This window comes from Somniosus microcephalus, chromosome 9 (assembly GCF_052327205.1).
Source record: "Somniosus microcephalus isolate GS21.2 chromosome 9, FLI_Smic_1.0, whole genome shotgun sequence".
Lineage (NCBI taxonomy): Eukaryota > Metazoa > Chordata > Chondrichthyes > Squaliformes > Somniosidae > Somniosus > Somniosus microcephalus.
In genome coordinates, this window is record NC_140995.1 from 34,068,913 (window position 1) to 34,094,995 (window position 26,083).

Genomic DNA, 26,083 nt, shown 5'->3' on the forward strand with positions numbered 1-26,083 from the left:
GGGATATATTTCCAAGTCAGGATTGTATATGACTTGGAGGAGGTGGTGTTCCCATGCGCTTGCTGCTCTTGTCTTTCCAGGTGGTAGAGGTCACGGGTTTGGGAGGTGCTGTTGAAGAAGCCTTGGCAAGTGGCTGCAGTGCATCTTGTAGATGATACACACTGCGGCCACGGTGTGCCAATGATGGAGGGAGTGAATGTTTAAGGTGGTGGATGGGGTGCCTCTCAAGTGGGCTGGATGGTGTCGAGCTTCTTGAGTTTTGTTGGACTGCACCCAGCCAGGCAAGTGGAGGGTATTCCATCACACTCCTGACTTGTGTCTTGTCGATGGTGGAAAGGCTTTGGGGAGTCAGGAGATGAGTCACTCGCCGCAGAATACCCAGCCTTTGACCTGCTCTTGTAGTCACAGTATTTATGTGGCTGGTCCAGTTAAGTTTCTGGTCTAACGTCCCTGCCGACTCCAAGAGTTTTCGGTTGAGCTTGTAAGGGGTGGACCTTCCTCCCACCCTTTATATGGCCATTGACACCAAGGGGGTGGAGACTCCCTGCGTGTGGAGTTCTCACTTCCCTGCCTCAGAAGGACCCAGTGTTATACTGAATGCCAGTAAGCGAGGAGAGATGAGGCACAAGTGGCCCCATTGGGAGACTCCAGGTGACAGAAGTGGCCTGGAACCTCAAAGAAAGGTCAGTTCCCCTTTTAAAGATAAAAATATGGATTCCGCCCCCCTCCCCGCCCCCCCCCCCCCCCATTTTATACAGGGGCTGAGGGGATCTGTATAACACTCCTGATCAACACGAGTATATTAGAAACCAGGGGACCACCGGGATCATTATTCAGCACACCATAGGGATGCTGAAGCCGAGGACCAGGTGTATCAACCGATCGGAGAGCTCCCTACAATATGCTCCAGATCGAGTCTCTCGCATCCTTGTGATGTGCTGCGTACTTCATAACATTGCGTTACAGCGAGGCCTGCATTTGGAGGAGACGCAGCAGCAGCAGTTCTCATCAGATGATGCAGACCTGGGGGAAGGAGAGGAAGCAGCCGAGGAAGGAGGACCAGCTCAACACCGTACAGCCAGAGGTGTCAGGAATCAGCTCATAGCTCAGCGATTCCACTGACCTCCTCACACTCCTGCCCCCGAGCACAAACACAGAGTCCTTCTGCACAACAGTCCTTGTGACTTCCTTTGCCACTCCCTTTACCCTGCATTGAAGAACATTTAAACTATTCAGATAACTTCTATATCAATGACATACTGACAGAGCAGAATAAGAAACTGCTACCAAACCACACCGCAGACCAAAGTGCCAGATGCGATAAAGCTGATCAATGTAATGCCAAACATAATAATTGCCTTTCTCACATTCGTTTCTCACCCAAGTGATCAACCCATGATGCCTTTCTTTAAAGAAGGTTTACTAACTCTACTACACCCTTTGAAGCCTTTCCACCATCTACAAGGCGCAAGGAAGGAGTGTGATGGAATACTCTCCACTTGCCTGGATGAGTGCAGCTCCAGCAACACTCAAGAAGCTTGACACCATCCAGGACAAAGCAGCCCGCTTGATTGGCACCCCATCCACCACCTTAAACATTCACTCCCTCCAACACCGGCGTACCGTGGCTGCAGTGTGTACCATCTACAAGATGCACTGCAGAAACTCGCCAAGGCTTCTTCGGCAGCACCTCCCAAACCCACGACCTCTTCCACCTAGAAGGACAAGGGCAGCAGGCGCATGGGAACACCACCACCTCCAAGTTCCACTCCAAGTCACACACCATCCTGACTTGGAAGTATATCGCCGATCCTTCATCGTCGCTGGGTCAAAATCCTGGAACTCCCTACCTAACAGCACTGTGGGAGTACCTTCAGCACACGGACTGCAGCGGTTCAAGAAGGCAGCTCACCACCACCTTCTCGAGGGCTATTAGGGATGGGCAATAAATGCTGGCCTTGCCAGCAACGCCCACATCCCATAAACAAATTTAAAAAAAGCTCATCTTGTTCATGAGACTCACCTCCTGCTCCCTTGACACTATTCCTGTTAAACTGCTGACCACGCAACTTCCCTTCCTGGTTCTCATGTTAGCTGATATTATAAATGGTTCCTCTCCTCAGGTATTGTCCCCCTCTCTTTCAAATCTGCCGTCATCACTGCCCCCCCAAAAAATCACGCTTGACGCCTCTGTCCTCGCAAACTACAGCCCCATCTGCAACCTCCCTTTCCTCTTCAACGAACTTGAACGTGTTGCCTCCCAAATCAGTGCCCATGTTTCCCACAACTCCATGTTGGAACCCCTCCAATCAGGTTTCTGCTCCTGCCACAGTACTGAAATTACCCTAATCAAGGCCACAAATGACATCCTATATGACTGTAACCGTAGTAAACTATCCTTCTTGACCTGTCTGCAGTCTTTCACATGGTTGACCACAGCATCCTCCTCCAACACCTCTCCTCTATTGTCCAGCTGGGTGGGACTGCACTCTCCTGCTTCTCACCCGCTCCCGCACCATTAACCTCTGGAGTCCTCCAAGGATCTATCCTTGGACCCCTCCTATTTCTCATCTACATGCTGCCCCTCGGCGACATCATCCGTAAACAAAATGTCCGATTCCACGTGTATACTGACGACATTCAGCTCTACCTCACCACCATCTCTCTCGAATCCTCCACTGCCTCTGATTTGTCACGCTGCTTGCCTAACATCCAGTATTGGATGAGCAGAAATGTCCTCCCATTAACTATTGGGAAGACTGAGTCCATTGACTTCGGCGTCCACCACAAACTCCGTTCCCTAGCCACCGACTCCATCCCCCTCCCTGGCAACTATCTCAGGCTCAGCCAGTCTGTTCGCAATATTGGTATGAATTCTCAAGCTTCCAATCCCATATCCCCTCCATCACTAAGACCACCTATTTCCACATTTTGTAATATCGCCCATCTCTGCTCCTGCCTCAGCTCATCTGCTGCTGAAACCCTCATCTGTGTCTTTGTTACCTTCAGACTCGACTATTCCAACACTCTCCTGGCCAGCCTCCCACTCTCCACCCTCCGTAAACTTGACATCATCCAAAACTCTGCTGCCCGTGCCCTAACTCACACCGAGTCCCGTTCACCCATCACCCCTGTGCTCACTGACCTACATTGGCTCCGGGTCCAGCAACACCCCTAATTTAGAATGATCATCCTTGTGTTCAGTTCCCTCCATGGCCTCACCCCTCCCTATCTGTGTGGCCTCCTCCAGCCCTACAACCCAACGAGAACTCTGCATTCCTCCAATTCTGGCCTCTTGCGCATCCTTGATTTCATTCGCTCCACCATTAGCAATTGTGCCTTCAGCTGTCTAGGCTCCAAACTCTGGCTATTCCTCCCTAAACCTCTCCACTTCTCTACCTCTCTTCCCTCCTTAAAGCCTGATTTTATCTGATAACACTCCTGTGAAGCGCCTTGGGACGTTTTACTATGTTAAAGGTTCGATGTAAATTCCAGTCTCTGTCATTGCAATAGGTGGCACTCTATTCCATGTATCGATTGCTCTACTAACGACCATCATTAGGTAATTACTTGGTCTGACCAGCAGGGGTAGGTGCAACATACCAGATGCTGATGGTAATGAGTGAAAGAATTTCCTGCCTTTGAGTTTTAAAGTGTTGTTTGCAGTTTACCATCGAGTATTCCTTTTCAAACCTTATCAGTGAAAAAATGATTTTCTGATAGACTTGTCAAAAAACCAGACAATGGAGATCTAAACAAAAATAAGGCAGTGACATTGGCATACACTCCAGTTTAAACAGGGCACAGTGCATATGATGAATGGTGAGCCTGTATTATTGAACAGATTCAAATGACCATGTGAGTGAAGGCCATTTGGTCTGCAGGCATAATTTAAAACTAGAGATGAGATTGCAGCCGTGAAGTCACTGCCATATATATGGCCACTTTTATAATATAGAAATTGTAGAGTTTGCGGATGGTTTAATATTTGGTACTTTTTGCTGTTGATGCCACAGCAGCCTGTGTGCTCCATGTAGTCATAGACTCATAGAAACCTGCAGCACAGAAGGAGGCCATTCGGCCCGTCGTGCCTGTGCCGGCTCTTTCAAAGAGCAGTCGTGCTTAGTCCTACATTCCCGCTTTTTGTCCGTAACCCTGTAAGTTCCTCAAGTACCTGTCCAGCTCCCTTTTAAAATTATTTATGGAATCAGCTTCCGCCACCGTCTAAGGTAGAATGTTCCAGATCCTGACAACTCTCTGAGTGAAAAAAATTCTCTTCAACTTCCCTCTCAATCTTTTGCCAATGATTTAGAATCTATGCCCTCTGGTTATTGACCCACTCGCCAGAGGGAATAGTTTTTCTCTCTCTACTCTATCAAACCTCTCATCATCTTGAAAACCTCTATTAAGTCACCACTTAACCTTCTCTGTTCCAAAGAGAACAATCCTAACTTTTCCAACCTCTCCTCATAGCTGATGTCCCTCATCCCTGGTAACATCCTGGTAAACCTCCTCTGTACCCTTTCTAAGGCCTTTCCATCTTTCCTGAAGTGTGGGGCCCAGAATTGTCCACAATACTCCAGCTGAGGCCTAACCAGTGATTTATAAAGTTCTAGTATGTTCTCTTTGCTTTTATATTCTATTCCTCTATTTATAAACCCAAGTAACCCATATGCTTTTTAACCACCTTATCAACTTGCCCTGCCACCATTGAGGTGTCTCTGCTCATCTACAGTTTCCAAAATCGTGCCATTTATAGTACTGTATATACTGTCTTTCCATATTCCTCCCAAAGTGCATCATTTCACACTTATGTGCATTGAACTCCATCTGCCATGCTTCTGCCCATGTCACCATCCTGTCTATGTCATCCTGAAGCCTATAACTACCCTCATTACTATCTACTACATTGCCAAGTTTCTTATCATCTGCAAACTTTATCTACACCCAAGTCTAGGACATTTATAAAAATTGAAAAGAGTAATGGACCTAAAACTGACCTTTGGGGAACACCACTACAATCCACCTCCCAGTCTGAAAAAGATCCATCCACCGCCACCCTTTGCTTCCTGCCACTGAGCTACTTTTGTATCCATACCGCCACTTTTCCCTTAATTCCATGGGCTTCCATCTTCTTAATAAGCCTCCTGTGTGGCACTTTGTTGAATGCCTTCCGAAAATCCATATATACAACATCTACTGCATTACCATGATCAACCTTCTCTGTTACCTCATCAATGAATTTAATCAAGTTAGTCAAACACGATTTGCCTTTAACAAATCCATGCTGGCTCTATTGAGTAGCCCATGCCTTTCCAACTGAAAGTTTATTTTGTCCCTGATAATGGCTTCCAATAACTTCCCCACCACCGATATTAGATTGACTGGCCTGAAGTTTCCTGATTTATCCCTCTCCCCTTTCTTGAATAGTGGTATAACATTAGTAACCCTCCAGCCCTCCGGGACTACTCCTGTATCCAATGAGGAGTGAAAGATTGTGACAAATGCCTCTGCTATTTCTATCTTTGCTTCTTGCAGCAACCTACAATGCACTCCATCCGGACCAGGTGACTTACCAACTTTCAGTAATGCTAATCTTTATAGTACGTCTTTTCTATCTATTACTATCCTGTCCATAACTTTCCTCTCATCTTTTAGTGTAACCTTCACATCATCCACTTCCTTTGTGAAGACAGATGCAAAGCACTCATTTAATACTTAAGCCATGTGCTCTGCCTCTACATGAAGATTTCCCTTTGGATCCTTAATAAGCCCAACTATTTCCCTAGCTAACCGCTTGCACTTTATTTGTTTATAAAATGTTTTAGGGTTCAATTTAATGTTGCCTGCTCATCTTTTCTTGTAACCTCTCTTTGCCTCCCGCATTAACTTTTTCAATTCCCTCTTGTACTTTCCATAATCTTCCTGGTTATTAACTGAATCTTGCTCCTGATATTTGTCATAAGCCACCTTTTGCTGTTTTATTTTAACTTTTGGTTCCTTTGTCATCCAGGGTGCATTAGCTTTGGATGCTCTACCTTGTCCCTTCAAAGGAATATGTCTAGTTTGTACCTGAGCTACCTCTTCCCTGAATGTCTCCATTGCTCCGTTACTGCTTTACCCTGCAATCGCCTTTTCCAATCTACCTGTGCTGGGTCCCTTAAATCACTGAAATTAGCTCCTCCCCAGTTGAGCATTTTTACCTTCAATACTTTATGGTCTCTTTCCATAAATACTTTAAACAGAATTATGTTGTGGTCACTGTTAGCTAGATCTCCTACTGTAACACACTCCACTTGTCCTACTTCATTTCCCAGAACCAGATCCAACACTGCTTCCTTCCTTGTTGGACTGGAGACCTATTGATCGAGAAAGTTCTCCTGTACACATACCAAAAATTCATCTCCTTCTCTACACTTAGCACTATGCTTGTCCCAGTCTATATTTGGGTAATTAAAGTCTCTTAATATTACTACTCTTTTTTTGTTACACAACTTTGAAATTGCCAACAAATTTGTTCATCTGTCTCCTTCTCACTGTTTGGAGCTTCATAAAAAACTCTCAGCAATGTAACAGCTCCCCCTCTGTTCCTCAACTCAAGCCAAATAGATTCAGTCCATAACCATCTAGTATAGCCTTTCCATTTAGAACTGTAACATCATCCTTAATCAATATGGGCACGCTCTCTCCTATTTTTCCTTCTCTATGGGGGCGATTTTGGCAATGGGGGCACGTTGGAGGCGGGACTGCTGCTTGGCGGTCGATGTCCCGCCTCCATTGATTTGTGGCCAACCCATGCTATTTTCCCTTGATTGACCTTATTAAGCCCGCCCAGCGGGCTTAGCAGGCCAATTAAAGGAAAGCTGGTTGCAGAGAATGTCAATGTACGACGTTTCATCTATCAAAAAATTTTGACAGATGAATTGTCATTGTTTGACAGCTCTGTGAAGCTGTCAAACACTGACATTCTCTGTAGTTTGATGAGCTCTTGAATTCAAGACCTCATCAAACCTCTTTCTTTTACAGAAATTAGATGGTTGTTGCATTGGAGAATGCAACGGCCATCTGTCATCTGCAACACGGAGGTGCGAGACTCCGCATACACACCGGCTGAAGCCTGCAGGAAGAAACAAAGGTAAGTACACTTTTACTAACACTTTGCACTTACCTCAGATACTTACCTCTCCACTCTTGCACCCATCACTCACCTCCACAACACACTTTGGCACCTCCCGACCCCCGCAGACCCAGTATTCGCCTCGCTGACCTGGCGGGTTTTTTAGCCGTCGGGAAGCCCGCACTTGTGAGGGCAAAAAGGGGATAATCCTATTTTCTGCCCGTTAACAGGCAGTTAATAGGCTTTAATCTCTTCCTGCCTCCAAGGAGATGGGACCCAGCATGGGACGGCTACCCGTCTCCTGGCAAGATGGCATGGAGGCAGGTTGGGGTTGGGCACCCTCCCCCAAATTCTGCCATTTTCCTGGCAGTCCCGCCTCCATACCCGCCTCCCCGGGGCTGGCAAAATCGCCCCCTATCATTCCTGAATACTTGGTAACCAGGAGTATTAAGAACCCATTCTTGGCCTTGTTTGAGCCATGACTCTGTTAATGCAACCACATCATAATCCCATGTAGCAATTTGTGCCTGCAGCTCACCAACCTTATTTGTTACACTATGGGCATTGGCGTACATACAATTTAATACCTCCTTCATCTCTTTTGCTATTTTCCTCAATTTGGTCTCTACAATTTTTAGGATATTTCCAATTTTGCTGTTGTTTATATCTCTCTGTCCTCTGATCTCACTTCTGCTCCTTTCTGCTATTTTCTGGTTCCCCTCCCCCTGACAAATTAGTTTAAACCCTCACTAACAGTACTAGTTAACCTCTCAGCGAGAACATTGGTCCCGGCCTTGTTCAGGTGCAACCCGTCCATTTTGTACAGATGCCCCTTCCCTCAGAACTGGTCCGAATGCCCCAAGAATCTGAAACCCTCCCTCCTGCACCATTTCTACAGCCACACATTTACCTGCACTATTTTCCTGTTTCTATACTCACCAGCAAGTGGCACTGGGAGTAATCCTGAGATTACTAATTTTGAGGTCCTGTTTTTTAATCTTTTTCCTAGCTCCTGAAACTCTGCCTGAAGGACCTGAACACTTTTTCTACCTATGTCACTGGATCCAACGTGGACCATGACTTCTGGCTGTTCCCCCTCCCCTTGCCAAATGTCCTGCACCCACTCGGTGATATCCTTTATCCTGGCACCAGGGAGGCAACACACCATTCGGGAATCACATTTGTGGTTACATAAACGCCTGTCTATGCCCCTAACTATCGAATCCCCTATGACTACTGTATTTTTTTTATCTCTTTCTTTTCCCCCTGTGTGCAGTCAAATCTCCCGTGGTGCCGGGGATTTGATTCTTACTGCATTCCTCCAAGGAGTCGTCGCCCATCTCGGTATTCAAAACTGAAAACCCGGTTAGCGAGTGCCACTGGTTTGGGGGACTCCTGCACTACCTGTGTCTTCCTCCTACCCTGTCTGGTGATCACCCATTCCCTCACCTCCTGTAGCTGTGGGATGACCACCTGGAACGTACGTTTGAGGAAACTCTCAGACTCCCGGATACACTGCAGTGATTCCAGCTGCTCCTCAAGCTCCAAAACCTGGAGCTTGAGCTCAAACAACTGGCGGTACTTCCTGCACACATGGTTATCCAGGGCATATGAAGTGTCCCCACTTCATGTCCTCTCCAGCAAAATCTGGGCTAATGTTTCAGCTTTAAACACTGGAACCTCCCATCACATCAGATACCCATTGGAGAATTGCAACTCCTACTAGTCCCAGGCTTGTTAGATCCAGTTCAACAGGTTTCTCTCTCTTTGCTCCCTCTGTAATAAGATGTGTTTTAAACAAAATTGTATTATTCTTTTTGAGTTATATATTTCCATTTTACTTTGTCCTTTGTTTGATCTTTTCAATATACTTTGTTTTACTTTTGCCCCTCTTGATTTCACTTTTACCTTTGTTCTTCTATTTCCATTTAATTTGTTTCCATTTGCTCATTTTCTTCAGTTTCTCATATGTTCACTTTTTTTTACTTTATTTCTTAGTTTTCTGAAGAAGCTTGGGCCCTTTTTTGCTTTGATAGTTTTAACTCCTACTGTAACTCCTTTCAAAAAGTGCTTATAAATATCTAGTTAAGCAAGAGATTGAAGATTATATGAATGAGTATAGACAGAGTTAATCAAATACTCTGTGAAACATTCTGGTTGTAGGGCGGCTAGGGCCGTGGACATTTCTTTGGAATGTGTTCAGTCAGGGGCGAATAATGCAAATTGGAGTGTTAGATCGATATTTAATAGTCTCACTCATCCCTGGACACCTGCGACAAGATGAGTAAAATGATAGAATATCAATCTATCATAAGTGCTTCTTAAAATTCTTATTATCACTGAACAAGATCTTTAACAGCAGCAGTAAATCTGAAGTTAAAAGCCTCCTATTATTCAGCACAAGGCAATGCCAAAGAACATAAGGAAAGAATGAGGAAAGACCACTCAGCCCATCTAGGTTACCCCTGTGTTTAGCTCCATGTACGCAGACTTTTAGGGAAGAAAGCCCCATTAGTAGTCAAGTCTCAGGATGGCCCAATTAACGGATGGGTATTTTCACTGACTGTTACAGTGTATTTCCTTGGAATGAAGGGGCGCAGGGTTGAAAACACTCCGCGGGGTTTGTTTATGAGTAAATGATTGCGACGTACCTCTTTTTAATCAGGGTAGACCCTCAGATCCACAGGGCTATTTTCGGGGTTGTTTGTGAAAGATTTTGCATTACATTTTAATAGGCCATTGATGAAGCAATCAGTGACTCCGAGGAATCTACAGCACGCAACACATCAGAGGAAACCCATTCACAAGTAAGCTCTGTCGACACATTAATTATTATTGCTAGTTTTGTGTTAAGTGGTTGTACAATTAACGTGCATAACATTGTTTACCTTTACACAGTTCCTGTTTGAATCTGAGAATCTCAGGCAGCAGTCTGAGGAACTGTATGCTACTATTCAACAATTACTAGAGGATCCACTGCCAATGGTAATGAAAGAATTGAGCAAACATTTACTTTTTTCCCCCTGTTTCCACCTTACTCCCACCAAACACACACGAACCTCTAACCGTGTCCTCACATTTCACCCTCCCCTCTTCTAGCGCTGTTCGAGTTCGACTCCCCATTCCTTGCAGAAGCTGCCGGATTCAGAAGCACACAAAGTACGTGAGTGACGATGCATGAACTTGCATCTAGCTGCATGGTGGGGGCAGTAGCATTGTTTGTACTGACGCAAATTGTTCAGAGAAAATTGGTGAAGAAAATTGATTTAGAAAAAAAAGCACAAGCTATGATACATTTTTGCACAAATGAAAGTCAGTTTCAACCAAACTGCAATCAGAGACGTGTCCATATGCTGATTCACTCTTTAAATGTTTTTAGTCACACTGGCAAATCTCTCAAATTAAATATTCCACTTGCAATTGAAATTTAATTCCTTACTTCCTCAAAATTCTGTGGTTGACATACTTTGCTAAATATTATTCCAGGTTATTAACCTTTTGATTCTGATGGCCTGTGTTGTTGTATAACTAGCCGTTGAAAAATAATTATTCTTTCTTAATCTTACTTTCATTGATCTAGTTTTATTTTTGCGTCAGGCTGTTATTATTAACTCACCTCTTCTAAGCTAAAAGCTTTAAATGATCAACAGGCGCTAAATTATTTCTTATGCCTTTTTTATATCTGTTATACTTTAAATTTGCTGGGTGGCTCACGGCATTCTACACAATAATTCTTACATCAGTAGGTGGCACTGTGACAGTTACAATGATAAGAAGTCAGGTAATGGGACCGGCTAAAACACAAACTGCAGCTCAGTCCTGGTTCTTCATACATGTGTAGCTTTCAAAAGCTCTTAAAATAATTTGTCCCACAAACCACTCTGGGTACAGGTATATTGTGTATCAGTAAAACAGGTTTATTAAGCATTAAACATCCAGTACAAAGAAGTAACACTTAACAAGAAGATAGTCACAGTCTGTTCGTTCGAGCCCCGGCGTTCCTTCCGAGTGATCGCGGCGCAAGTCTCCTAATGTATGTTGCTGTGTTCTGTTGACCGATGCGCGTTTCCTTGGGATCTTGCTGTGTTCTGTTGACCGAAGCTCCTATCAATCTCTGGTTACACGGTGCGCGCTTACGATGTTCAAAACCTGCATCTTTATACCCTTTTCCCTCTTGTTTTGCCTACGTGGCAGTAATTAACCCTCTAACATCTGGTAAAAAGTTTTGCTTCCTTCTTAGCCACCTTATAACCTTGTTGATCCTTCTGACTTTTTCTCTATGCATAACAAAGTACCCTTATCTCAGATGTTCACTTTTCACAGAATACTTCCTAGAATGTTGCCAAAACAGTCTGTCCATCCTATAGTTGTACCAATGAAGGATGTCTCCAACTCTTATCTAACTCTCTAGTTTTTATCTCTTTAAGCATAATATTGCTGAATTCCTCATCTCCATAAACTTAGCACTACATTCCGTTACTTCAGTAATTTTAAACAGAGGTTTTTAGTCAGGTTGGCATAATCCCATCCTGCTTTGCTCTTAGCTATTCGCCATTTTATACAGGCTTTTAGGCTTTTAACATACAATTTCACATATTATAGTTATACAAAAATGGCTATAGAATCTTAATAATGTTTACTAACTCCTACAGGTACACCCTATCCTACACATGTATCTGCATACCCTGACCCAGTGGGTGGCACTGCAGCAACCTGTGTCCTTGAGGCAGAATCTCTGCTCACAACCCTCCTTTCTAATCATGATTAAAATTGCTTAGCTTTTTGGAAACATCAGTATGAACATAATCTTCTCTTTCATGCCCAAGCACACCCTTAGAGCCACGGGACATCAGAAAAAAAATGTGCTGACCCCCCCTCCTGAACTCTCCCCTCTTCTGTGCTGTAGCAGTCCCATTATCCTTGCCTCTCTGATGAACTGTAGAAGTACCGATGTACTGCCTGCTGCAGAAGCCTGCTACATCCCGGTCCATCTGATCCAGTATTAATCCTCGGACACACGAATTCACCGAGGTGTGTGTCTCTTGCTGACAGAAATGACTGATTTTCCTACTTCAGCTTGCTGTCTAAACTCATTGTAAGAAGTCACACAACACCAGGTTATAGTCCAACAGTTTTATTTGAAATCACAAGCTTTCGGAGCGCTGCTCCTTCATCAGGTGAAGTGGAGAGATGCATAAAGACAGACCATCATTCGCAGCAAATTACCCAGCTTTCAGGAGAACAGCGACCACGACACCACACAACCCTGCCACGGCAACCTCTGCAAGACATGCCAGATCATCAACACAGATACCATCATCACACGTGAGGACACCACCCACCAGGTACATGGTACATACTCATGTGACTCGGCCAATGTTGTCTACCTCATACGTTGCAGGAAAGGATGCCCCGGAGCATGGTACATCGGCGAGACCATGCAGACACTGTGACAACGGATGAACGGACACCGCGCAACAATCGCCAGGCAAGAGTGTTCCCTCCCAGTCGGGGAACACTTCAGCAGTCAAGGACATTCAGCCTCCGATCTTCGGGTAAGCATGCTCCAAGGCGGCCTTCGAGACACACGACAATGCAAAATCGTAGAGCAGAAACTGATAGCCAAGTTCCGCACTCATGAGGACGGCCTCAACCGGGATCTTGGGTTCATGTCACGCTACATGTAACCCCACCTGACGTAGGGTCATCCAGACTCGAGTCGTCGTTGGCTTGTTCTCTCTACACAGATGCGGCTGGGCCTGCTGTGATTTCCAGCAAAAAAAAATGTTTTTTTGTCTGTTTTTTGTTTTTCATACAGACCCCAGCATCTGCAACATTTGACCCCTTGTGACCCCACCTCATTGTTCTTTGATGTAATGTTTTCCTGACTGACCTGTCTGGACACCATTCACACCTTTGATTGCTGTGATTATCTCTCTGCTGAGGTGTGATAAATGGCAGTTAGAAAGATTACCTGTAATCATCATTCTCTGACTGTATAAGCTGTGTCTTTATGCATCTCTCCACTTCACCTGACGAAGGAGCAGCGCTCCGAAAGCTTGTGATTTCAAATAAAACTGTTGGACTATAACCTGGTGTTGTGTGACTTCTTACATTTGTCCACCCCAGTCCAACACCGGCATCTCCACACCACATCTAAACTCATTAGTTGTGCTGTTTGTTCAGAAGCTAGAAGCTCACCATTACAGCTCTTTTTGAGGGAAAATCTTTAGCAAACCATAAAATAATGTTCCAAAAAAAAAATTCTATGGGGAGAATTGTTTAAGGCAAACTGAATACTCTTTAACCGTGTTAGCCCATACATGTTGCCAGTAACTATACATACTAGATCGTCTTTTGAAGTCTACATTTCAGGTCTCTGTAATAAGTTGCAGTTCTTAGGAAAGGTTTTTCAGTCTTCGCTTTTGTTTTGCTGATCTATTGTGAAGTCAGTGGATTAGTAATTGTTTTCAACCATTCTTCAGTAATTGCCTCAATTACCATTAACAGAGATTGCTACCTTCCCACTCCATTTCAGCTGAGAGGTAATTCTTGGATATTTTTTTCTTTCCAGCCTGTTAGTCCCATACCGAAATCAGCTGGGAGAGAAACCAAATATGTGAGTTTCCATTTGGTGTGGTGTATATTGAGAACAGTCAAAAGTTCCTGAGTTGCTAGAGAGGATATGTCGAGTGTTCGGTACTCAAAATGAGGCCATGTAGGATTACAGTTGTTTTATTTCTGCTGTGCCATGCCACAAAAAAGTAACCTTGCCAGTATCTACCTGGGAAGGTTTACTTTCTTCCCTCAAATAACTGTGTGCTGATGTGCTTTATACAAAACATACATGTTTCATTGTGACCTACACCCACTGATGGCAGGTCATTCAAGACCACCAGCAAATATGACTGGTATGAATGACATGGAAGGAAGATACCCCACCCCTGTTCCCATCCAGGGACATGAGCTCCAGGGTTTGGACTTCATTGGATGCCATTTAAAAAACATAAATCTCATTCATGCATAATGACATCTATTTCTGACTTTATGGGGTCTTCAAGTTCCTGCTGATCCAACTGTCCAGCCAACATCAGCTGGTATCGAATATCAGGGAACACAAGTTATTAAGAGCTTAAAAGAGTAAAAAGGAAAGTTGTAACTTTTCTTAACGCAAATGATAATAGAATTATGTTTTTTGAGGCAGTTAATATCAATGGATTCAAAAGGCAAGCAGATTTTTTTCCGAAGAAAAGGAATTCAGGGAAAGTGATTGAAGTAGACAGCTGTGGCTCAGTGGTAGCACGCTTGCCTCTGAGTCAAAAGGTTGTGGGTTCAAGTCCCACTTGAGCACAAAATCTAGGCCGACACTCCAGTGCAGTACTGAGGGTGTGCTGCACTGTCGGAGGTGCCGTCTTTTGGATGAGACAGTAAACCGATGTCCTATCTTCCCTCTCAGGTAGATATAAAAGATCCCTCGAAGGAAAAACAGTGGGGTTCTCCCCGGTGTGCTGGCCAATATTTATCCCTCAAGGAACATCACAAAAACATGTTATCTGGTCATTATCACATTGCTGTTTGTGGGAGCTTGCTGTGCGCAAATTGACTGCCACGTTTCCTACATTACAACAGTGACTCCACTTCAAAAGGTGTAAAGTGACTGTAAAGTGCTTTGGGATGTTCTGAGGTCATGAAAGGCGCCATATAAATGCACCTTTATTTTTATATCTGTAAATATTGTTGGATTCAAGAAGCAAATAGAAGTGTTTCAGAAAAGAAAATAGATTGAAGCAGCAGGGGCAATGGGGCAGAAAATCAACGTCGTTAATGATGGGAAATTTATCAGAGCGACGGTCTGTGCCAGACCTGCGCGTGCCTTTGAGCCACTGCTAAATTCAGCAGGGCCTTTTTTTAGACCTGAAATGAGCGCAGGCCTTATTTCAATATTAAAATTAGGAACTTGCGCTGAGCGAGCTTTGACTAGTTTTTCCGGATCTACAGTGGCCTTATGAACAGTCTTTAAAGGGCTGGAGCCCACTGAAGAAACGCTCAGGTAAGTTTTTTTACTTACTTACCTCACTGTAGAGCCAGGAGGAGCAGGAGTGCTCGTCCTGCTTCCACATTAATACTGCAGGCCACAGCCGGTCTGCACTCGCCTCCCTCTCGTTTGCCTCCCCCTCTGGTCTTGCCTGTGGGAATGCTGCCAGCCAGGCAGCCAGCCCAAACTGGAGCTGAGCAAAGTAGTAAGCTGCCTCTGGAGCTGTGTGTAGCAAAGACAGTGGTTTTAATGGGGGATTTTAACTTTCATATAGATTGGGAAAAGCAGACTAGCACCTGTCAGAAAGGTAGTGAATTTCTTGAGTGTGTCCGGGATAGTTTTCTACAACAATATGTCCTAGAGGCAACAAGGGGTAAGCCATATTAGATTTAGTAATGAGTAATGAGCCAGATTTAGTTAACAGCCTAACTGTGCGTGAACATTTATCTAATAGCGATCATAACATGATTGAGTTCAACGTAGCGTTTGAAAGGGAGAAACGCGAAACAGCTACTAAGATTCTAGATTTAGGTAAGGTTGACTTCAAAAGGATGAGACAGAGACTGTCCATGGTAAACTGGGCAAATCTTTTAATGGGTAAAATGACAGAAGATCAGTGGGAGATGTTTAAAAAATAATTTATGGTGATACAGAACCAGTTTATACCCCAAGAGCTCCACTTGCCCAAAAACAAACAGCCATGGACAACTAAAGAGGTAAAGGACAGCATAAAACTAAAGAGGTAAGGGACAGCGTAAAACTAAAGTGGTAAGGGACAGCATAAAACTAAAGAGGTAAGGGGCAGCATAAAACTAAAGAGGTGAGGGACAGCATAAAACTAAAGAGGTAAAGGACAGCATAAAACGAAAGAGGTGAGGGACAGCATAAAACTAAAGAGGTAAGGGACAGCATAAAACTAAAGAGGTAAGGGACAGCATAAAACTAAAGAGGTAAGGGACAGCATAGAACTAAAGGAAAAGCATACACAAATACAAAAAATAGCACAGATCCTGGCGAATGGGAAAGGTACAAAGAACAGCAAAGGGTCACAAAACAGATAGTAAGAGCTACAAAAAGGGAGTATGAAAAGAAACTTGCAAGGGATATCAAAATCAATACGACAAATTTTTACAGTTACATTAGGAAAAAGAGGGTGGTCAGGAGCAATGTTGGCCCCTTAAAAATTGAGGGATAAAAATTGGTTAGTGCCCCCCTACCTTCGCCGGGATTTTAGCGCCCTGAAAAAAGTTAGTACCCCCGTGGACGATTTTCCCAGGTAGCGCCCCAAGAGGGAGGAGGGGCGCTACTGGATGTGTCCCACATCCCTCTTGGGGCGCTGCGAGGTAGTATCATGGCGCTACATGCCGCGGTACTGCAGGCCTTTCTCCCCTTATTAAAGGGGAGGGGCCTGGCACAGCGCGTCCTTGCGCCCAGCTGGGCCACCAGAGATCAGGAGTGCCGGGCTCACGGAGAGCAGCTGGCACTTCACGGGGACTGGAGACAGCAATGGGGGCAGGTGCTGGCAGGCGGCCAGCAACAAAAGTGGCTGCCTGCCACCTCCCCTTTAACTAGCGCCGCCTCGGCCGCAGGTAAGCCACCCCCCACCCCCGACCCCGGCGGACATAGCGTCCGGCGGTAAGTTGGGGGGCACCACCAATGTTACAGGCGGGGCGCTGCGCACAGCGATGACATCATCACCGGCGGCGCAGCGGGGCGCAGCACTAACGGTTAGCGCCGCCGCTAACTTCCCGATGAACTTTGCGGGACGCGTTAGCGGTGCCACGCCCGGGCGCTAGTTGATTTGTGCCCCGTTAGCGCCAATCAACTGAATTTAACCCCCTGAAAGTGGTGATATTGTCAATGACAATGTCGAAATGGTGGACATGTGGAATAATTACTTTGCGTCAGTATTTGCAGTAGAGGAAGAGGATAACATGCCGGGAATCTCAAAGAAACTAATATTGAATCGGGGACAGGGACTCAATAAAATGAATCAAATCAAAATCAAATCAACTTTTATTGTCATTGTTAGTGCACAAGTGCAGTACAACGAAATGTAGGCTTGCGGCTCCTGAGAGTGTACATTTGGATTAAGACATTTAAACATTCAACATACATTTGGCTTGTAGTATATTAACATAAATATAACCATAATAAAGTGCATTGGCAGATGTGCAGGCTTTAGAGTTTATTTGTGGAGTTCAGTAGGATGACAGCCCTGGGAAAGAAGCTGTTCCTAAATCTGGTCGTACGGGTGCGAATGCATCTGTAGCGTCTCCCAGATGGCAGGAGGGCGAACAGACTGTGGCTGGGGTGGGTAGGGTCTTTGATGATGGACCGTGACCTCCGTAGACAGCGTTTATGGTATATGTGCTCTATGGTCGGTAGCCGGGTGCCGGTAATGCGTTGGGCAGTTTTGACTACCCGCTGCAGGGCTTTCCGGTCATAGTAGCTACAGCTGCCATACCATACTGTGATACAGTTTGTCAGGATGCTCTCTATAGTGCAGCGGTAAAAGTTAGAGAGGATCAGGGGTGACAGATTACATCCCTTCAGCCTCCTTAGGAAATATAGGCGCTGCTGGGCCTTCTTCACCAGAGAGGAGGTGTTGAGGGACCAGGAGAGGTCTTCCGTGATGTGGACTCCGAGGAACTTAAAACTGTCCACCCTTTCCACCACAGCCCCATTGATGTGGATGGGGGTGTGACTTCCGCCTTTGGACTTCCTGAAGTCCACAATGATTTCTTTTGTTTTCTTGGTGTTAAGGGCCAGGTTGTTATCGGCGCATCACTTCACGAGATGCTGGACCTCCTCCCTGTAGGCTGACTCATCATTGTTGGTGATCTGGTCCACTACCGTGGTGTCGTCCGCAAACTTGATGATGGTGTTGGAACCATTAACAGCCACACAGTCGTGGGTGAAGAGGGAGTAGAGGAGGGGGCTCAGCACACATCCTTGTGGGGCCCCCGTGTTCAGGGTCAGGGGGGCGGAGGTGTGGTTACCTAATTTGACAGACTGGGGTCTGTTAGTTAGGAAGTCCAGGGTCCAGTTGCAGAGGGAAGTGTTCAGGCCAAGAGTTTGGAGTTTGGTGGCCAGCTTGTTGGGGACGATAGTGTTGAATGCTGAGCTGTAGTCTATGAACAGCATTCTGATGTAGGTCTCCTTACCATCTAGGTGATTCAGTGCCGAGTGTAGAGCAGTTGTGATTGCATCCTCCGTTGATCTGTTTGCACGATAGGCAAACTGGTGTTGGTCAAGGGAGGCAGGAACACTGGCTTTGATGTGGGCTAAGACCAGTCTCTCGAAACACTTCATTATGATGGGTGTGAGTGCGACAGGTCGATAGTCGTTCAGGCACGTCACAGCCGTTTGTTTTGGCACAGGAATAATAGTAGTGGTCTTGAAGCATGTAGGGACTACTGCCTGGGCCAATGACTGATTGAAGATGGCGGTGAAGACATCAGCCAGCTGATCAGCACATTCCTTGAGTACCTGTCCAGGGATGCTATCCGGTCCAGCAGCCTTTCGTGTGTTCACTCCGCGTAGAACACCCCTTACGTCGGAGGTCGACAGAGTGAGCACCTGGTCTTCCGGGGGTGGCAAGGCTTTGGTAGCCGGCTCCCTGTTGTCCCTGTCGAAGCGAGCGTAGAAGTTGTTAAGCTCCTCCGGAAGGGAGGCATCGCTAACCGGGGGACTGGTGTTTTTGCCCTTGTAATCAGTGATGGACTGGATGCCTTGCCACATGCGCCGGGGGTCCGAGTTGTTGCGGAAGTGATCCTCTATCCACAGTGTCTGTTTCCTTTTGGCAGTCCTGATACCCTTTTTTAGGTTGGTCCTAGCTGCACTGTAAGCCGCCGCGTCGCCAGATTTAAATGCTGCGTCGCGTGCTTTCAACAGTGAGCGGACCTCTCCGTTCTTTACACGAGCATTGTGGACGCTTATAAGGCCATTCCCTGCCCCCACCTTGGGAAGTCTGACCTCGACGCAGCTGTTGATGTAGAATAGCACTGTGGATGCGTATTCCTCGATGTCATTATGGGCAAACATGCCCCAATCAGTGCGTTCGAAGCAGTCCTGAAGCTCCGATACTGCCCCCTCTGGCCATACTTTCACTGCTCTCACTGATGTTCTCCCTCTTTTGATGAGCGGTTTGTATGCCGGGGCTAGAAACAGGGAGAGGTGGTCAGACTTCCCAAGGTGGGGGCAGGGAATGGCCTTATAAGCGTCTACAATGCTCGTGTAAAGTACGTAAGTAAATTAACAGTAATGAAGAAAATAATGGCACGAAAGAGTGACAAATCCCTAGGGCCAAATGGTTTCCATCCCAGAGTTTTGAAGGAAGTAGGTGAGCACATTACAGATGCACTAACTATAATCTTCCAAAGTTCTCTAGATTCAAGAACCGTCCCTTTAGATTGGAAAATTGTGCATGTCACTCTGCTTCTTAAGAATGGCGAGAGAGGGAAACCAGGGAATTATAGACCAGTTAGCCTACTATCTGTTGTCGGGAAATTGCTAGAGTCTGTAATTAAGGATAGGGTGACTGAACACCTCGCAAATTTTCAGTTGATCAGAGACAGCTAGCATGGATTTGTGAAAGGTAGGTCATGCCTGACTAACCTGATTGAATTTTTTGAAGAGGTGACGAAAGTAGTGGACAGGGGAATGTCTATGGATGTTATTTATACGGACTTCCAGAAGGCATTTGATAAAGTCCCACATAAGAGACTGCTATCTAAGGTAGAAGTCCATGTTGAGAGCAAATTATTGACCTGGTTAGGAAATTGGCTGAGCGGCAGGAGACAGAGTAGGGATAATGGGTAGGTACTGAAATTGGCAGGATGAGACAAGTGGTGTCCCGCAGGGATCTGTGTTGGGGTCTCAACTATTCACAATATTTATTAACGACTTGGATGATGGCATAGAAAGTTATATATCCAATTTGCCGATGACACAAAGATAGGTGGCATTGTAGGCAGTGTAGATGAAAGCATAAAATTACAAAGGGATATTGATGGATTAAGTGAATGGGCAAAACTGTGGCAAATGAATTTCAATGTAAGCAAATGTGAGGTCATCCACTTTGGACCTAAAAAGGATAGAACAGGGTACTTTCTAAATGCTGAAAAGCTAAAAACAGTGGAGGTCCAAAGAAACTTGGGGGTCCAGGTACATAGATCATTAAAATATCATGAACAGATACAGAAAATAATCAAAAAGGCTAATGGGCTGCTGGCCTTTATATCTAGAGGACTAGAATACAAGGGGGTAGAAGTTATGCTGCAGCTATACAAAGCCCTGGTTAGACCACACCTGGAGTACTGTGAGCAGTTCTGGGCACCACACCTTAGGAAGGATATATTGGCCTTGGAGGGAGTGCGGTGTAGGTTTACCAGAATGATACCCGGACTCCAAGGGTTAAATTATGAGGAGCGATTACACAAATTAGGGTTGTATTCCCTGGAATTTAGAAGGTTAAGGGGTGATCTGATCGAAGTTTTCAGGATATTAAGGGGAACTGATAGGGTAAATAGAGAGAAACTATTTCCACTGGTTGGGGATTCTAGGACTAGGGGAGCATAGTCTAAAAATTAGAGCCAGACCTTTCAGGAGTGAAATTAGGAAACACTTCTACACACAAAGGGTGGTAGAAGTTTGGAACTTTCTTCCGTAAATGGCAATTGATGCTAGATCAATTGTTAATTTTACACCGGAGATTGATAGCTTTTTGTTAACTTAAGGGATATGGGCCAAAGTAAGACCGCAGATCAGCCATGCTCTCATTGACTGACGGAACAGGCTCGAGGGGTAAATTGGCCTACTCCTGTTCTTATGGAGGCACGACAAGTGCCGGCAGCTTGCTGCAATTATGACAGTGAGGCCAATTTCTGTCGTGCCTCATGGTTCGGGTGCTGCTGGAGGCACCTCATTATTTATGAGCCCCAAAATAGGTCATAATGAATTTCTCGCCCAATGGTTTAAAAGGCAAGTGGATGTGTTTCTGAACAGAAGGGATTAAGAGAAAGCTGATTTTCTCTGTTTGCTAGGTGTATTGAAACTGTAAAGCCCACTTTAATAAGCAGCCTACAACCTTACTCCCATGGTGGGAAGATGGGTAGATTGTACTGAAATCAATCAGAAAGGAATGAGCGTGTTATGACCTTTTCCATTATTAAATATTTCTCTCATTCTTGTTTATCATTTGATGTTAGAACTGTAATTCAGCACATTTTGATTTTGTTTGCCTTGCCATAAAACTACCTTTCCTCTTTCTGTTGTTAGTACAAATGTCATACGAACAATGACGGACAGTTGAGACCCTCTGGTCCATCGATCCTGTCCCACACAATTGTGATATCTTGTGTATTCCAATATATCCACTCTCCACCACACCAAACCAAGTGTTCTCCTGGGAGAGGCAAAAAACAGATAAAAGCCCAGGCCAATTCGGGGGAAAAATCTGGGAAATTTATCTCGGACCCATCTAGGCGATTGAAACTAGTCCAGGAGATCACTCCGGCCCTGAACTCCCTGCAGTACGAACCTTCTGAAGGAGGTGATCTCCGCCCCAGCCACAAACAGGTCCAGCTCTCGCTTGGAGGAATTCAGCAAACATATAAAACGGTGTTCCACAGAGTCCAGGAAAAATATATCCTGCTAAAAAACAAGAACAAGATAAACACTAATGAGATACCATGGATGAATAAAGCCGTAAGGGAAAAATTGAGGGTAAGGAAAGAAGCACACAATGGCCCAGAAATTTGGGTCGGGGGCTTCCCGCGGGTGCCAGCCTCCGACCTGCACTTACCTAGCGCGCCGGCCGTTGAGCTGTGGGCCCGCGTGAGATTCCGATCCTGGGCCTCCTCCAGCTGCTGGCACGCAGTGCTTGCGTATCCCAGGGGTGCGGTTAGTTCGAAGCGTCCCCTGGGATCACGTGGGCCGTGGAGAGCCAATGGTAGCAGGGAATGCTTCATTCATAAGTTTGACAGGACCTGTCAAACCTATAAATACTATAAGCCCCAAAACATCACTAAATCTTCAAATAATTTTTTTTTTAAAATCACATTTTTAAAATAACTATAAATTACATGAAATAACTATTTTAAACAATAATTTAAATTTTTGAAAAAATTAATTACATTTTCTAACAGGGCTAAAAATAAACTTACCTTTCTTTAAAGTATTTAAAAATAATAAACCTGTCGAAAAAATGTTTTAATTTTAATTAATTCACCACTTACCTTGTTAAAAGCAGGCCTTGCGCCTGCTTTATAAAAGTGTAACTGCTGGAGACTTAGCCTCCCGGAGAACCCTGCAAAAAATGTAAGTTCGATGCGCCTGTGCTGCCTCTCCGGCGCATGCGTTCCACCTCTTAACCCCTTCTTTCAGGGGAACGGAAGTGCCGGTTTCCCGCGCATGCGCAGTGCATGCACAAAACCGGCACTTCCATTGGGCTTACGGGTGAGTACCCCATGTGTACTCACCCGTGGAGACCCGAATTTCTGGGCCATTAAGTACATGGGCAGCAGGAAGAGCATGATAAGGGAAAATATGAAGAGATTAGGAGAGAAGTCAAAAAAACAATTAGGAAGGCAAAGAAGAACTATGAAATTAAATTATCAAGGAACATAAAACAAAATAGTAAAATATTTTACAGGCACATCAATAAAAACAGGAAGGTTGGGATGGGAATAGGGCCACTAAGGGATGGACAGGATAATACCACAGGCAGTGGTAGAGAGATGGCAGAAATATTAAATAATTACTTTGCTTCAGTATTTACCAAGGAGCTAGAACAGGTGAACGTGACATTGGATCATGAGATTGGTAATGAAATAACATTTTAAAAGAATCTAGGGAAAAGATAGCAGAGGCATTACTACACATATTTAATAATTAATTTGAAAAAGGTGTAGTGCCAGAGGACCGGTGGATAGCTAACATAATACCTATATTTAAGAAGGGAGATAGAACATGTCCAGGGAACTATAGACCAGTCAGCTTAACATTGTTGGTAGGAAAAATAATAGAATCCCTACTAAAGGAGACAAAAGAACATCTAGAAACCAAAAATATAATAATGAATAGTCAGCATGGATTTCAAAAGGGAAAGTCTTGCTTGACCAACCTCATTGCATTTTTTGAAGAGATTACAGAGAGAATAGACAAAGGTAATGCAGATGATGTAATTTATCTAGATTTTCAAAAGGCATTTGATAAGGTACCACATAATAGACGAATGAATAAGGTCAGAGAATGTGGAGTCAGGGGACAAGTAGCAGAATGGATAGCTAGCTAGCTTCAAGACAGAAAGCAAAGAGTGGGGTAAAGGGTAGCTATTCACAGTGGCAGAAGGTGGGTAGTGGTGTTCCACAAGGATCAGTGCTGGGACCACTGTTCATAATTTATATTAACGATTTAGACTTTGGAATAAAAAACACAATTTCTAAATTTGCTGATGACACCAAATTGGGGAGGGGGACGGGATAGTTAATACGGAGGAGGACTGCAACAAATTACAGGAAGACATTAATAAATTTGCAGAATGGGCATATAATTGGCAAATGAAATTTAACACAGATAAATGTGAGGTATTACATTTTGGTAGGAAGAATAGCGAGGTCACTTATTACTTGGAGGGTGGGAATTTGGGTGGGATAGAGGAACAAAGGGATCTCGGAGTACAAATACACAACTCACTAAAAGTTGCGACACAGGTTACCAAGGCCATAAAAAAAAGCAAACCAGGCACTAGGTGTACTGGTCTTGCTAGACGTACTCCTATCCAGTTATCCAGTCAGCTAAACACTCATTCAAATAACTCCTCGAGAAGCAGGGTGCGGTTTTGAAACTTTACTTGAATAAAATTGTGAAACTGTAAACAAAGACAAAGTATGTTTTGTACACAGAGCTGAGTACTATACATTAGATGTTACATAAGATACAAACATGTTTATGAAAACAGAATAGGCTAACTGTATAAGTAAATAGCACTGAAGCTAAACCTCGGTAGCTAACAGCTAATAAACTTCTTATAGACAAAGTATTGTCAAAATACTATACCGACAAGGTTGTTATCATGTTACTAAACAAGGATACTCACAGAGATTGTGTCTTGCCTAGTGTATAAGGAAGGATGGAGGAGGATTGAGAATGGCTGCTTCATGTGGCTTTGTTCACAACTCAGCAAAACACTCCCTGGAATACTACTTCCGGGGCAGACAGGAAGAAGGTCAAATAACACACTGCTATACAATAACTACCACTAGAGGGTGCTATCTGCATGTAATAAGTCCAGAGCACTAGGGTTTATTTCTAGAGGGATAGAATTGAAAAGTAGTGAAGTTATGCTAAACTTGTATCGAACGTTGGTTAGACTGCACTTCAAGTACTGTGTACAATTCTGGTCACCATGTCATAAAAAGGATATAGAGGCACTGGAGATGGTGCAGAGAAGATTTAAATGCGAGGGTATACCCATCAGGAAAGGATGAACAGGCTGGGATTCTATTCGCTTGTAAAGGAAGGCTGAGGGGTGACCTAATTGAGGTCTTTAAAATTATGAAAGGTTTTGATAGAGTGGGTACAGGGAGAATGTTTCCACTTGTGGGGAAGAGCATAACTAGAGACCATCAATATAAGATAGTCACCAAGAAATTAAATAGGGAATTCAGAAGAAACTTCTTTACCCAGAGAGTGGTGAGAATGTGAAACTTGCTACCACAGGGAGTAGTTGAGGAAAATAGTACAGATGCATTTAAGGGGAGGCTAGACAAGCATATGAGGGAGAAGGGAATAGAGGGTTGTGCTGATAGAGTTAGATGAGGAAAGACTGGTGGAGGCTCAAGTGGAGAATAAACACTGGCGTGTCTTGGTTGGGCCAAATGGCCTGTTTCTGCACCATAGATCCTATGAACCAGCATCCATCGCACGAGACGGCAGCCTATTCCAGAGGTCCACTATTCCCAGAACCCCCCTCCTGACATCTAACCTAGATCTGACCTTATATAAGTTAAATTTGTGACACCTGGTCCTCCCTAACCTATTTAATTGGAACAAATTGTCAACTGGAACAAATTCTATTCCCTTCATTATCTTAAACCGCAATCAGATCACCTCTCAGTCTACGCCTCTCTAAAGTGTAGAGTCTGTAGTGTATGTAACTGTTCTACCTTTAAGAGAACTATTGTATGTAACCGTCCACCTTTAAGAGAACTATTTTAGGTGTGGCACTACTTTATCCTGGCTGCTGTATACTGTAATACCGACGGTGACCACACCGGTATATAAGTGCTGTGGCAGAATTTATTGGGCAGATTCGCCCTGACCTTCGAATAGTAAAGTCCTGTTTAAGTTACTCTTGTAGTCTGTGTATTACTTCGCTATACAACCCACAGACTTTACAGTGGCGACGAGTTCGATCTTACCCTGCGGCAACAATACTTCTGAAGAAGTAAACGAGCGTCGAGAAGAGGCACCCGCCCTCGTCGTTTTGCTGAGAGAAAACTCGAGTCTGCAGACCAAGAAAGGAGGAAGATTTCAAACACGAAGTCTTCCATCAGCAACAGGCACAGATTGTCCCTTCTGCCACGGTGGTGAGTGAGCCGATCAACACGAGAAGCAAGTCGGCCACGGTGACTGTGAGTAAAGGGAAAATAGAAACAAATAAACGGAGGATAAGGCCGGTGCACTCGACCACGGTCGAGGGGGAAAGGAGCCGGACAGAAGTCGGGCCCAGAGGCGCTGAGACTGGGGCAGCGTGGAGCAGAAGCCGCGGTACAAGCGGGCTGGGGAGCGTCGTGAGACGACTAGACCGCGACGGCGAAAAAGGCCGGACAAATACCGCGACCACGAGGCGCTGCGACCGGGATCGTAAGGCGCGGGAAGATATAAACATAAATAAGCCACGGAGAACTCAGCCGCAGCCGGGG

The 26,083-nt window shown here is 44.8% G+C and overlaps 1 protein-coding gene across 18 annotated transcripts in view; it reads left to right on the forward strand.

Moving 5' to 3' along the window:
- The window catches only part of mlip (muscular LMNA-interacting protein), a 224,656-nt gene that overhangs the window by 116,836 nt on the left and 81,737 nt on the right, over window positions 1-26,083 (forward strand). For 12 of the 18 annotated variants that reach the window (XM_085996506.1, XM_085996503.1, XM_085996502.1 and 9 more), the window contains 4 exons: window positions 9,853-9,924; window positions 10,016-10,102; window positions 10,217-10,276; window positions 13,692-13,736. In XM_085996506.1, coding sequence (XP_085852632.1) covers window positions 9,853-9,924; window positions 10,016-10,102; window positions 10,217-10,276; window positions 13,692-13,736 — 264 coding nt within the window. The remainder of the gene's footprint in view (window positions 1-9,852; window positions 9,925-10,015; window positions 10,103-10,216; window positions 10,277-13,691; window positions 13,737-26,083) is intronic. The other 6 variants (XM_085996504.1, XM_085996496.1, XM_085996501.1 and 3 more) reach the window with 3 other exon arrangements.